The 14,346-nt window shown below is 49.0% G+C and overlaps 1 protein-coding gene and 1 non-coding gene across 2 annotated transcripts; one reads left to right on the plus strand and one right to left on the minus strand.

Moving 5' to 3' along the window:
• Window positions 1-439: 439 nt before the first annotated feature.
• ATP5MF (ATP synthase membrane subunit f) lies at window positions 440-5,516 on the minus strand. The gene is made up of 4 exons (XM_055410285.2): window positions 5,386-5,516; window positions 1,941-2,048; window positions 1,248-1,364; window positions 440-568 (listed from the first exon to the last, which is right to left on the minus strand). The coding sequence occupies exons 1-4, from the start codon at window positions 5,396-5,398 to the stop codon at window positions 540-542; spliced, it is 267 nt and encodes an 88-aa protein (XP_055266260.1). The 5' UTR covers window positions 5,399-5,516; the 3' UTR covers window positions 440-539.
• A 6,034-nt stretch (window positions 5,517-11,550) lies between these two features.
• Window positions 11,551-11,622, plus strand: TRNAW-CCA (transfer RNA tryptophan (anticodon CCA)). Its single transcript has one exon. It is a non-coding gene; the product is annotated as a tRNA-Trp (tRNA).
• Window positions 11,623-14,346: the final 2,724 nt, after the last annotated feature.

The raw sequence follows: 14,346 nt of genomic DNA on the forward strand, positions 1-14,346 counted from the left end.
AAGAGGCTGCTGTGTTCAGCTCCTGTCGGGACTTCTGATTTCCCTTCCCACCTGTGTCATCCTGCTGACCTTCCTGCAAGTGAGGCTTACTCACCAGGACCAGACGAGCCCATGAGCCCTGAGACCCCAATAGCCCAGGATGGTGCAGAAAGACAGGGGAGGGGAGAACATTCTTAGGAAATAGGGCATCTGCCTTATACTGTGAGTGTGTCAGCTGACAAAAGACCAAAAGTGAGGCAGAGAGAAGGAAAACAGCTTAGCACTGTTGATGGGGCACTAGGTGACCTCCAGGACACTGGGGCAAGATCCTGAAGCTCAAGGTTCAAAGTCCTGGGCTGCCTTGCCAGTCCTCTCTGGGAGCTGTAGAACTACCCCACCCCAGCTTGTGCAGCAGGAGCTACAAGGCAGGCAGTCGGCTGAGCCAGTGAGGCAGTCCAAGTACCAGTCATTGTTTATTAGATGTTAATTCTCCATTTAGGATGTGAAAGGATTCAGGGGTGCCGGCAAAGGTGATGGTCAGGAATGCAGAGTGCGCCTCTTCAGTGGTACTTGCGTAGCCGCTCGTGTTCTGGAGTCAGAAAGGCAAAATGGTAGTGAGTTCTTCACAGGCGTGGAGAAAGCACAGGGTGACAGGGAGGGCAGCGGGCTAGGACTGCGTGAAGCCCTCCTGAGGACTTTCAGGAGATGCCCCCCAGCCTGCTTGTGGAATGAGGAGCTCATCTGCCCCCTGAAGGCGCTCCCGCTCAGAAAACCACTGAAGTGGCCACCCTCAGGGCCAGCACCACTCGGGATGCCCCAGGCCGGCAGGGGGCTGGATATTGGCACACATGGCCTGCGAAGCCCAGTCAATGGCCACTGCCAACACTTCCTGGCCTCTCCCACCAGACTCCTCTCAGATCTCAGAATGGGGGACACCACCCTTTTCCAGAGCCCACAGAAAGGGACTGCAGCCCTCAACTCACTTCCCTCTCCACACTGGCTGCTAGGAAGATGAAACCAAGTTTCCCACCAAGCTCTGGCAGAGCCTGCAGTATCTGACAGAACACTGCCTAAATGTTTTCACCTCACGTTCATCTTTTCCTGCCTTTCTCTTTGCCATGGTCTTCTCCCTTAAAACATGCCATATTCTGGTAGGTCCCTCCAATTCTTCAGCTGTCCGTGGGGTGACTTCTAAATGATACGGTAAACCAATCCCACCCTGTCAGGGGAAACCCCACCAGAGACAAAGCAATCCAGAAGAGACTCACTGAGCTCCTTGTAAGATCGGCAGTAGTTTAAAAACACGTAGGCTGCCAGCACCATTGAGAGCCCCGCGATGCTGCCTTTCTTCACGTTCACGTACTTGTTGTAATAGCGATAGTAACCTGTGGACGGGGGAGGCCACTCCTCTGAGCACACATTCTAACGGGAGAGGGCAAAGCTGAGGACAGGCCTCAGGGCAGGAAGAAACAGCACGCAAAAGACAGCAGTGGGTGGCCAGAATTAAGAAAACAGAATGAGCCCACCCCCCCACCGCGGGGCTGGCGACCACACAGGTCCCATGACATGATGACACAGGACTGACTTGCCTGGTCACGCACTTTAAAAGGACAGACCTGAAAGACAGACCATTTCAAACGTCCATCCCGGAAGTCTGGGCTCGCAGGGAGACGAGCATCGCAGACTGGTGTCCCCTGTGCGTCCATTTCATTTTTCTCTTAAGGCTTATGACATTTCTTTAACACAGAGGCAGTGGTACACATTCCAGACAAAAGAAAACATATCCTTATCTGAAATATTTTCAAGCCAGCCTTTCATAGGACCCATCAAACATGGAAATTCGAGGCCGAACAATCTACGTAACTTACAGGTCTAAAACTGGCCAAGTTAATTCAGGGCAAAAAAAACACCTGAAGACCCAGAGGCTTGCTCTTATTTACATATGCCCATAAGGCTCTGACCTCTTTGAAATGCTCCAGCGATGCCTGAAGGGGTGAAATCCCGCATCAGTATCCAGCTTGGCAGCTCCCCTAGTTTGACTTCCAGGAGCTTCTTCTCCTTCAGTGGTACTGAAAAGGACAACGCAAAAACACACCCAGTGAAACGGTCTCCTGGTAACAAACAGCATCTGTCTGTGTCACGTCAACTACTCAATAATGATGCATTCAGTAACACCACTAAACAGAGACTGCACCTGAGTAATATTATGGGTAAACATGTCACACCAAATATATTTAGTCAAAGTCTATATATCGCAGAACAAGATCCTGAATAACAGCCTCCTAGGAATAACTATGTAAAAAGAGAACTAAGGGCCATGAAGAAGAGAGAAAAGTGGAGGATGGATGCCTTTATTTTATAAGGAGGAGTGGGGAAAACTGACTCAGAGAAGTTGGCGAATCCTGAACAAAGGCAGAGAGCCTGCAGGCCGTGGAGGCACAACTCGACCTCAGGTCTGGTTCCCGTGCTCCTGAAGCCAATCTGACTCCTACCTCAAGCATCCCACTTCAGACCACAGACGTCAAATGACTTAGTAAAAGCCATTCCAGAGACCCCATGGGCCCCAGATCATTTCCCAATGAGAATCTGGACACAGGAAAGGCTCTTGTTTGAGGCCATACTGTCTTCACCTCCGGGCTTAAGAGTAAAATAGGGAAGGGGCCAGGGAGGGGCTGGCCCTGTGAACGCTCAGGTTCAGATGCTCATAAAAGGAGGGAATGGTCTCTCTGCTGTCCTCTTCCCGGTCATTAACTGTAAAAAGCTGTCTGGCAGGTGTACTCTTCAGAGCAAGGAGTCAAGGGGTACTGCTGCTTCTTAAAGATGACCAGGAGCCGGATTTAATCATTCCAAAGTTTCTTCTCCATTTTCAGGATCTAAGGAAAGGCTTGGGCTCCTTAAGGACTAACCTTGAGAGTTCACTGGGGGGAATCCCATCATGAACTCTTATCAAGGGCAAGGGCCATCATCAGGCTTAATGGCACATTCACACAAACTGTGAAAACATTCACATATCCTGCATTCTCGTTCAGGGGCTGCCAAGTGCCTTGGCACATCACAGGAGAAAAAAAGCCAGCCATTTATTTTTCTTCATATTCATGTATCTGTGGTAATGGTTTAGTCAGTCAGCTGTGTCTGACACTCTGCAACCCCATGGAGAGTAGCTCCAAGAGTTATATATCTGTACTATGAAGAAAAGAGCATTTCTGTAACCAAAACCAAGAAATGTGTAAGCACAGAAAAACAGACACACACACATTAGCCTTAAGGAGGGCCAAGTACAGCACCATCACAAAACTCCGAGAGACCATCGGATTCACCAGAGATGCATGTACACTCACTCCAAGTGTTTCTCTCTCCGCAAAACACAAAGACCTTAGTCCTTGGCTGCACAGCGGCCCTCCCCCAACACTCCTCTGCAGTGGCGCAGACTCTACCAGCAAGTATTCTGGGTTTAGTGCCACTTTGAAGCAGAGTGCCCTCAGGCAAGTTACTGCCCTCTCTGTGCCTCAGTTTCCTCTTCTGTAAAATAAAGTAGGAATAGTATCCACCTTGCTCCTGAGCTCTAGGTACTATGTAAGTAGGAATTACTATTATCTGTCTTCCTGCCTGTCTGTGAGCTATCTGAAGGTGGGAGTTCCCCACACACAGTTCCTGATCATGATAGATTTTCACTGAAGGTTAAGAAAGGACCGACCACAGGTTCTCGGGAGGGCAGGTGACTACTTGACTTAATTTTATGACTTCAAAAAGCATACTGTCCACCTATATGGAGAGACACAAGTGTCTTCTGTGTGCTAAATCCAACCAGAGAGAGAAAGGTTTTAAGATTTGCAGGTCACACAAGGTCTCCGTAACACAGGCTTAAAAACAGAAGAAGAAGAAAAAACAACTATTTATGCGCACATGCCGCACCGCGAGTCAGACAAGATCTTAGTTCCCTGACCAGGAATGGAACCCAAACCCCCACCCCCCCACCTCAGCCCCACAGTGGAAGCATGGAGTCTTAAACCACTGGACCACCAGGGAAGTCCCTGAACAAATATTTTTTAAAAACATAAAAACTATTCTTGGTTCACAGGTCATACAGAAAATAGGCCACAGGAAATCCAGCTGACTGGCCACTTTGTCAACCCAGATCTCATCTATCACTGTTGGTACTTCCATCATTTTATCTGATAATGAATGATGGCTTAATGCTCTGGTGACAGATTATCACCTAAAAGCTCATCAGTACATGGATAGGTGACACTGATGGGCCAGATGTGACATGACCTTACCCAAAGGTCACACAAGGAAAGCTGGATGACAGCACTCAACAGTGGGCCAGGCAGTGTTCAGAGCACCTTACAAACATTAGGTGTTTAACCCTTGGTTCACAGTGCTCTCCACAACAACTCTCTGCTACCATCACAAACCAAGACTCAAGGTTTCCTTTTCACTCGCTGTCCTGTTCACACAACACAACCGCCCTGGATAAATATTCTCATGCCCGTTCTTACAGATGAAAATAAAGCGTCGTTATCATCTCTGTGGACCCCCTTTTCGTTTCTCCCGGCTGAGATTTAAGAATATAGAAACGGCTGGAAGACACAGACCCGTGAGTCAGAATCCTGCCATTACCGTGCAGTGTGGCCACAGGCAAGCCATACCACATCTCTGACCCGTTCCTTTCCTCACCTTTAAAATGGGATCAACGTTCCCGGCACTGACCTCCTGACAAGGTTACTGTGAGGATCCGGAGCTAAAGACATGGTGGTTTCAGTATTTCTTAAAAAATCAGTGTGGACAGTCTGGTGAGTGTAGAGATTTATACACGCATATCATCGAAAAGGCTGATGGTCATATGGTCACTTGTGTGATTAAAAGCTCAGTTTACCACAAGACCCCATAAGCCTAGGTTTGAATCCCAGCTCAGCCCACGCACTACTAGTGACCTTGAATAGGTCACTTCGCCTCTCTAAGCCTACTCAAAACACTCAAGCGCCGACCCTTCCGTGGTGTCTGGCTCTGTCGCAGGCATAGCTCCTCTGGAAACTTAATTTGAGCTTCCGCTTAACACGGAGGGCTCAGGTGCAAAGAAACGGCCAAAGCATGGATGAGAGTGCCATTCCTCAGCGGGCAGAGGAGGCGCGCGTTCCCAGGACCCGAGGCGCGTCGCCGGGATGCCGTCGCCCTCCGCGCCGCAGCCGAGCGGCACCGCAGGGCGAGAGGAGGAGGGTCGGGCGGCGCTGGACCCTGAACAGAGGGTCCGGTAGGCCTCAAGTGAGGGCGCGGCGAAGGTCCTGAGCGAAGGGGAGGCGGCTCCTGCACTCTGCCCCTCTCTTCCCTGTGCGACTCTGGGCACTGGGCGCCAAACCCCGACTCCTGCCTCCACCCAAGTAGCCCTAAATGGACCCAGAGACTCACCGACTGACGCCATCTTGGAGTCCTGGCTGTCCGCTCGGCCGGGCCGCGCAAGGACTGCTGGGTAGGGAGCATGCCCTCTGGGGGCCAGAAGCAGAGGCTCACGGGAAGCAGGTCAAACCTGGGCGGAGGCTGGGCTTCCAAGTGCGCCATGAGTTGAAGGGCGAAGTAACAAAGGCAAAGCCCCGCGACCCCGCAGTGGGGAAGCCGGGCCGGAAGCGGGTGGGGGTGAAGGGGCGGGAGTGGAAGTGATAAGGCTCACCTTGGGCTTCCAGCCCCAGGAGGAGATTGGAAGGGACCAAAGAAAAGGGGGGAGGGGGAATAGGGGAAGAGCACCTTAGCTTTCTTACTCTGTCGCCTTAAATTTGTTGTGAAGGATGACAGGGGCATATTAAGATCTTTGTCCCAACTGTTCTTGATGGGAGAATCAAGGAGTCCCCGGTCACCAGGAAAAGTCTGTGTCCGGGCTTGGATTCCAAGCACGTCTGATTCTCCTCATAGCTCAGTCGGTAAAGAATCTGCCTGCAGTGTAGGAGTCTCGGGTTCGATTCCTGGGTCGGAAGATTGCCTGGAGAAGGAGAATCCCATGGACAGAGAAGCCTGGTGGGCTCCAGTCCAAGTGGTCCCAAGAATGGAACACAACTGAGTGACTTTCACTTTACTTAGGTTTGATTCCAGAGTAACTATGTGTCCACGCCCTGGGACTGCACCTAAGGTCGGAAATAAACAATACCCTAGGGATACACAACTCCTTCTTTCTGCCCCTTCTCCAGGCGCAACGATGATGCTCACAACCATGTTGTTCTTTCTGGAAAGGTGGCGATAACCCTTTCTAGTTAAGCAATTCTGACTTGGGCAAGATGCTTCAAAGGCCTGAATCCTAGTTTTCTTTTCTGTAAAATAGGGATATAATGCTTACCTGGCATCATTGTTGTAGGATTTAAATGAAACAGTGTGTGTCAAAATAAAAGAATAAGAACTGAGTGGATAGTAGGAATTGGACCAGTGAACTGATGGCTTCCTCAGGAAAGTGCCTTGGGAGGAGTTGATTATCAAACTCATTTTTATCAGTCACTTATTCATCGACCAAATACACATTGCTATGGACTGAGCACTAGAGACACTGAAGTCAGACATGGGCCTTCTCCTGTGGTCCAGTGGCGAAGACTTGGAGCTCCCAATGCAGTGGGCAGAGCATAGAAGGTTTTAAGGATTTTAAAATATTCTTTATGATGTTATAATGACGGATATATGCCATTATACGTTTGTTCCAAACCCATAGAATATACATTGAGTGAACTCGAAGATGAACAATGTACTTTAGGTGATTCTGATGTGTCAGTGTAGATTCATTCATCATAGAGAACGTAATAGTCTGGTGAGTGGTGCTGATAATCAGGGAGGCTATGTGTGTAGGGTGGGCAGGAAGCATTTGAAAATCTCTGTACTCCACTCTCAGTTTTGTTGCAAACCTAAAGCTGCTCTAAAAAATGGCTTTAAAAAGATGCATCACTCATAGCCGGTGCTCTGGAACAACCCAGAGGGATGGGGTGAGGAAGGAGGTGGGTGGGGGGTTTAGGATGGGGGACACATGTACACCCCTGGCTGATTCATGTCGATGTATGGCAAAAAACACATATTGTAAAGTAATTAGCCTCCAATTAAAATAATTAATTAAAAAAGGATGCATCAAGTGCCAGCCACAGGCTGTATCATCTCCCTAGAAAGAACTTGAGCTGCAGCATAGAAGCCATGGTTTTCTTCCTGAGTTCCCTGCCTGGGTTTGTAGGAGTACTCGTTTTCTGGTACTTGAGTTATTTTTTTTATACAACTTCACCTCCTTTGATCGTCGTTACTCATTTTCACCCCATTCTTTGTTATGGAAGGAGTCTTTTGCATATTTTTCCCAAAAAATGATTTTTTTCTTCTTTGACTTCTATTAATATTCCATTAATATTGTAAAGACCTCTTGCAATTCATGGACGTATTTTGAACTAAATGCTGGTTCCAGTGTTCAGTTTTAAATGGTGTCTTCTCTTCAAGGAGAGGTAAGTTCCTAAGAATAAACTAGAGTCCTGGAAAATTTCAAGTTCAAATTCTGGCACAGAACAGAATCACCCCTCACCCTACCCTACCATAGCCATTAGCCTTTGAGCCCATCTTACCATGTTTCCTTAACAGAAGAATCTCCACTTTCCACACCTCTAAACCTGGGGCTCTTTTCTAAGCCATGCCCTGAAGTTGTAATGATTCTTAGCCAACACTAGATCCAACAGACTGCCTCTCTGTGCCTGTGAAAGCTGTCTCTAGACATTCATAAGATGTAGTTTCTCATTCTCTATTCTAATCTCCCTCTGTGACCCGCATTTCCTTCCATCACAGTTATCTACAATACTGGATGGCTTTTTTTTTTTAACATGACACAGTATCACTTAATATAAAATGATTGCATGAAACAATACACATTTGCAAAAACTATAGAAACACAGAGAATGACTGTCACATTCAGGATGGCTTTAAAGCTGTCTTTTGTTCATTTAATCTCAAACATTATTCTCCAATTGTTCAGAAGTCTTCATTGGGACACCTTACTTTTCAGGAACACCAAGGCATCGTACACACCTCATTTCTCAACCCTACACCTGTTCGGCTCCCTGAAGTCCCAGTCCAGCCTGGTTTCCAGCACTCAGCAGCTCCCTCTGGTGGCCTCAGACGGATATGCACAGGAGCCCAGGATCTGCAGTTGTTACCACGACCTCAAGCCTGGTACTGAACCAGGCTGGACCCTGGTGATGTGAGCGCCGGATGCAACAGCCCTAGCCCTAGACAGAGATGGGGAACAAGGTGGAGGAGGGGACAGTGGGCGCAGGAAAGCCAAGACCTGAGTTTGTGCCTGTAAGACGAGTTGGGGCTTGGGGTAAGGGCAGATTCCTCAGCGGGGTCACCTTTACAGAGCTTCTGGAAGGGATCAGCAGAAGGCACAGAGCCAGAGACCCGTCTCTCTGCGCCCAGACCCTCTCTGTTTAGTATCTGGCCTGCACCTGGGCTTTTATGGTTGTCCCCCCCAAATCTGCCCAATCGGAGGTCATGGCTTCCGGAGCATCACAGTGGGAGTCTGGGCCCCACCTCCCATCTTGACATGGGTTGAAGGCCCTCCAGAACTGCCCCGTCCTTGTCCCCGTCCCTCAGGCCCCTGTTCTGCCGCATCCTGCCCCTTGCAGCTTCTGCCTCAGTCCCCTGCTCCTGCCTGTTCTCTCTCCAGTCCTGTCATCTCTCGCAGAACCGGGAGCTGCCTCCCAGTTACCAGAGAAATTGCAGCAGCTCAGAGACAGCGACTCGCAACTATCATGATGTCTGGTCAAAGAGGGAAAATACCCCCAGGAAACCCAGGGTCCCCAGGGCCATGCTTTCTCCCAGCACTGGCTGATTGGGAGAACAGGGCACATGGTCGAGCTTGAGTAGGGAAGCCAAGCAGAAACACTTCCTGGAGTCACCCTTTAGGAGACCTCCTTAGGAGACCTGAGAGACCTCCTCTTCTATTTGGGTCCAGGACCCTGACTCCACTGGCAGTTTCCATGGTGACAGTGAACAAGCCTCAGCGTGGTCCTGTCCCCCTACCTTCATCTGCACAAATGAGGTGACCCAGAATGACAACGGAGATGCTCAAATGGGAGGGACTGGGACCTCGAGAAAGGGAACCCACGTGGGGGCAAGGCCCTTGGATGGGTGGCCTGGGGTTGTGGACATTGAGACCTGGGGCTCTGCTGGGAGGTCTGCAGACCTGGGCAGCTTCTGGGAGAACCAGGAATTGGGCTCCAGAAAGTGCAGGTGACTCACCTGTAGTGAATTTTTTGAGCTCAGAGACGCTGATTGTTCCAGGATCACAGCGCCAGCTGGAAATGAAAAGCCTGCTGAAACCAGGACCGCCCAGCAAGGGTCTTACAAGCCCCCCCAAAAAGCGGTTTAGGGAGTGGTAGTCGTTGGGCGGAGCCACGGAAGCCCCGCCCCAGAAAGCTCCGCCCCGCACTTGGTATCCTTGGTGATGGTAAACAAGCCGCAAGATGCCACTTCTTTTTCTTTTTTTCCCACATTTTGCATATTGGTATTTAAGGAAGACTGTTTAACTGAGAATTAGGAGTTTAACTCCGCCTGCAAGCGCGCTGGCGTTCCCCTTGGAGGCTCCTCCGCGACTTTTGTACTTCTGTCAGTTTCAAGACCAGCCGGGTGCCGAGGCCACGCGCCGCCAAACCTACTCCCTACTATCCACACCGGCCTCTCTGGCCCACTGGTGACCGTCTCCTCCTGTCCTGCCTGGCTCCCCCGGGATGGGGATAGGAAAGCGGGACGTGGGAAAGGCATCCACACCACCCCCCCAACCCCCTACCCCACCCCCCTGGGTAACAGAGGCTAGAGTGAGAGCCAGATTGTATATTTGGACACTGAACACCAATAAATTAATGTTTCTCTAATGACATTACTTTCCCTGAAACCCCGACATCTATAACCAACCGGCTTTGTGTTCATCTGGCTTCTATTCCCCCTTCTTTAACCTGACGTGCTCAGTCGCTCTCCCCAAGGACTGGGTAGCCCGCCAGGCTCCTCTGCACATGTTCAGTTCAGTTCAGTCGCTCAGTCGTGTCCGACTCTCCGCGACCCCATGAATCACAGCACGCCAGGCCTCCCTGTCCATCACCAACTCACAATTGACCACTATTTCCACAGACCTCATTGGGCGAGAGAGGAGTCGTCCTCTCACCACCCAGAAGTGAAATAAAATTACCCATAGTATCCTTGTTTAATGCATTATGGGAGACCGTCTGTCCCCCCTTCTCTCGCTAGAAAAATCAAATTTGAAATAACAGACTTAGGATGCCTCCTTTGTGGTTCAGCTGGTAAAGAATCTGCCTGCAATGCGGGAGACCTGGGTTCTTCGATCCCTGGGTTGGGAAGATCCCCTGGAAAAGGAGATGGCAACCAGCTCCAGTATTCTTGCCCGGGAAATCCCATGGACCTAGGAGCCAGTCTCACTGTGAAAGGGATTTGCTCCGTGGGTTATATGGTTATATCTTTCTTTCCAGCATCTTCAAATTCTATCTTTTCAATTAACCCTTTCTTCAGCATGCTAACATATGCTGATCTATCACCTTAAACAGTCTGTTTATGCCACATTGCCCTCTTCAAAACTGCTATTTCTCTGGGTTACTTTGGAGTTTTTAAACTTCCAGTTTTTAATGTTTTTAATGGAAGTATAATTGATTTACAATATTTCAGGTTGCAGAAAAGTGATTCAGATACATCTATGGCTCAGTGGTAGAGAATCCTCCTGCCAGTGCAGGAGACACAAGAGACACGGGTTCAATCCCTGGGTCAGGAAGATCCCTTGGAGAAAGAAACGGCAACCCACTCCAGGATTCTTGCCTGGGAAATCCCATGACAGAGGAGCCTGCTGGGCTACAGTCCATAGGGCTGCAAAAAGTCAGACACGACTGAGCATGCACTCTTTTTCAGATTCTTTTCCATTAAAGAATATTGCAAGATATAGCACAAAGTATAGTTCTTTGTGCTATGGAGTAGGTCCTTGTTATTTATCTATTTTATATAGTGTGTATGTTTTAATCCCAAACTCTTTACCCCGTCTCCCATGTGTGAATGTTATTTTTTTAAAAGCAAAAAAAAAAAAAAATTTTTTTTCTAAGCCCCTTTTTGTTAAAGGGAAGTTGTGTTCCTCCCTAGGTGTGACACACACCCGCCCCGCAACATGCAAATCCTCGTGGCGTTCCAGCTGCAAAAGGACTGGGAAAAAACAAAGCACCCGGAGCGCCAATCACCCCACCCCGCCTTCCCTGACAGCCGTACTTCTCATTTTCCAATCTCTTCCCAAACATCCCTCCCTAAAAAAAAACAAAAAACAAACAAACAAAAAAACCTCTGTAGGGAGAGTGGGTTTCCCGGAATGAGGGCGGTCGAATATTCCTTGAGCCCTAAGCTCCTGACCCTGCTTCATTTACATCTCACTTAGAATAGACTCATTATAAAAGGGACAAATAGCTTACAGTCATTCCTAAACGGTAGTAAGAGCAGTAAAAGAAAATAAAAGCAGAACAGAACTGACACCTGACAACCTCTGAAATTGTCCCCCTGAGGCATTACAGGAAGAGTCGCCACTAGGACCTCGTGGCGCAACGGTAGCGCGTCTGACTCCAGATCAGAAGGTTGCGTGTTCAAATCACGTCGGGGTCAAGGCACTTTTTTCTCTTGCACCAAGAGATAAATTCGGTAGTAAACCAAACAATTGTCAGTCCGCGGGCTCCCAGCAGAAGATTTTCTCCTATCTTTTCTTTTGTCCAGTGAGACTCCTTGTGAACCATTCAGCAATAGACAGGCATTAACTGAAAGGTAAGAATGCCTTGAAAGGGAAGAAAAACCCAGGTGAGCCGAAATGTCAGTTGTTTGGTTCTTTTTCTTATCAGGACTAAGCTTCAGAGGGGACATCAGATGACTTCAGATGGGACAGTAAATCAGGGCGTGAGGAAACTTTGCTAATGAATTCACCCTGATGTGAATATAGTTTTATTTGGTCCCCACACAAGTATGGTATAGTCTTGCTGGGTTGATATTTGTGTCACTTTGATGAAATCAGGTTCTCTGCCCTCTCACCCCACCCCAACCACCACCACCCCACAAACTTCATGGTTTGAGCTTCCTCTGTCAAAAGCCCCCTGAACATTGTGGTTAAAGACAACATACTGTGGAAGCTGATTTAAAAGTTATTATGTTGATGATGGAGTTTTTGAACTCCATGGGAGTGGGAAAAAAATTACTCTGAAATTTACCATGCTGTTACTTAGATTTCATTTAAATGCGTATCTCCCAGAAGGATATAATTCAATCAAGTTACAGATACATGACCTGAGCAAGGAAAAACCCAAGTTAAAGGAAATGGAAACTGTTGTAGACTTACCGGGATTTAGCTTTCACTTAGTGAATTAATTAGTTAGTTAGTTAGTTAGTTCAGTCGCTCAGTCATGTCCGACTCTTTGCTACCCCATGAATCACAGCATGCCAGGCCTCCCTGTCCATCACCAACTCCTGTCCATCGAGTCGGTGATGCCATCCAGCCATCTCATTCTCTGTCGTCCCCGTCTCCTCCCACCCCCAATCCCTCCTAGCATCAGACTCTTTTCCAGTGAGTCAACTCGTCGCATGAGGTGGCCAAAGTATTGGAGTTTCAGCTTTAGCATCAGTCCTTCCAATGAACACCCAGGACTGATCTCCTTTCGAATGGAAGCCGGCCTCAATCCCCCTTCAGTTTGAAAGTCTGTCTGTTTCTGAGCTTAATAAATGAATAGATAGGTAAACAGTGATTAGGGCTCTGTACTGTCAGAGTGGAGGGCCCGGTCCCATCCATGGTGAAAAAAAGTGTTAGTCGCTCAGTCATGTCGGACTGTTTGTGACCCCCGTGGAGCCCACCAGTTTCCTCTGTCCATGGAATTCTGCAGGCAAGAATACTGGAGTGGGATTCTCCAGGCAAGAATACTGGAGTGGGTAGCCATTCCCTTCTCCAGGGGATCTTCCCCAGGGATTGAACCTGGGTCTCCTGCATTGCAGGCAGAATCTTTACCATCTGAGCTTCCAGAAAAGCCCTCAATCAGTGATGGGGGAATTAAAGTGTCATAATCGTTGCCGCTGGGCAGGAGAAGGAAGAAAAAAATGAAGAAAACCCTGCCTACAAACTGTGGGTGGGGGTTTTCTCTTTTCAGTGTGTATTTATTTGGCTGCGTCGCAGAGACCTTAGTTACCGAACAAGGGATCGAACCTGTGTCCCCTGAATTGTAAGGCCAAACCCTTAGCCACTGTCCCACCAGGAAAGCTCCCGGGGTGTGGCCTTTAAAAGGTTAATAGTGAAATCTCAGGATTGAGGGTATAACAGTGACCTGGATGACAAGGTAATGTGTTTTATGTATTAGTCTGTTTCATATTTTATGTGCTAACTTCCTTCACTTCTCCGTCGCAGAATTCAATATTTATTATCCATTGCGTCCAGAGGGTTTGGGATGTATTAATAGTACAGGGAAGCTTGGCGTGCTGCAGTCCATGCGGTCACAAAGAGTTGGAAACGACTGAGCGACTGAATAACGAACAAGCAAGGTGGAAAGGTGGAAAAAGTAGAGGCAGGCAGAGTTAGGAGAAGGGGCTCGGACAACACGAGCCCCGCCTGCCGAAAGAACCTGCGGTCCCTGGGCTTTTGAGGATCCTCCGAGCAGCGCTGCCGGTCCGGCCCCTTCTCCCGGACCGAGGTATTTCCCATAGCGCCTAAGCCAGAGGAATGTGTGTGTTCGTGCGGGTGGGGGTGGATGGGTTCCCACTAACACAGTAGCTGCCTAAGGATCAGCAGGTGCCAGAGGGAAGTTCCGCCATCCAGGGAAAAAGTGAAGTGAAGTCACTTAGTCGTGTCCGACTCTTTGCGACCCCATGAACCGCAGCACGCCAGGCTTCCCTGTCCAACACCAACTCCCGGAGCCTACCCAAAGTCATGTCCATTGAGTCGGTGATGCCATCCAACCATCTGACTGACGGTCCTGCTGCTGCTAAGTCACTTCAGTCGTGTCCGACTCTGTGTGACCCCATAGACGGAAGCCCACCAGGCTCCCCTGTCCCTGGGGATTCTCCAGGCAAGAACACTGGAGTGGGTTGCCATTTCCTTCTCCAATGTGTTAAAGTGGAAAGTGAAAAGTGAAAGTGAAGTCGCTCAGTCGTGTCCGACCCTTAGCAACCCCACGGACTGCAGCCTACCAGGCTCCTCCATCCATGGGATTTTCTAGGCAAGAGTACTGGAGTGGCTTGCCATTGCCTTCTCCGGACTGACGGTCCTAGGTCCGCACAATTCTGTTTGCTTTTTTCTTACATCTTTCCCTTGCCAATTCATACTTCTTTCATTTATCAGAACGGCTTCTCACCCCTTCC

Source organism: Moschus berezovskii, chromosome 27, assembly GCF_049115385.1.
Source record: "Moschus berezovskii isolate FMDL1 chromosome 27, NW_MosBer_1.0, whole genome shotgun sequence".
NCBI lineage: Eukaryota > Metazoa > Chordata > Mammalia > Artiodactyla > Moschidae > Moschus > Moschus berezovskii.

Bases quoted from the DNA above. Each gene is read 5' to 3' on its own strand.
- ATP5MF (XM_055410285.2), bottom strand. The intron at 1,365-1,940 runs GTCAGAGCCTTA...CCCCGTCCACAG, and splicing joins CGCTGGAGCATTTCAAAGAG to GTTACTATCGCTATTACAAC. The intron at 569-1,247 runs GTGAGTCTCTTC...TTCTGACTCCAG, and splicing joins CCGATCTTACAAGGAGCTCA to AACACGAGCGGCTACGCAAG.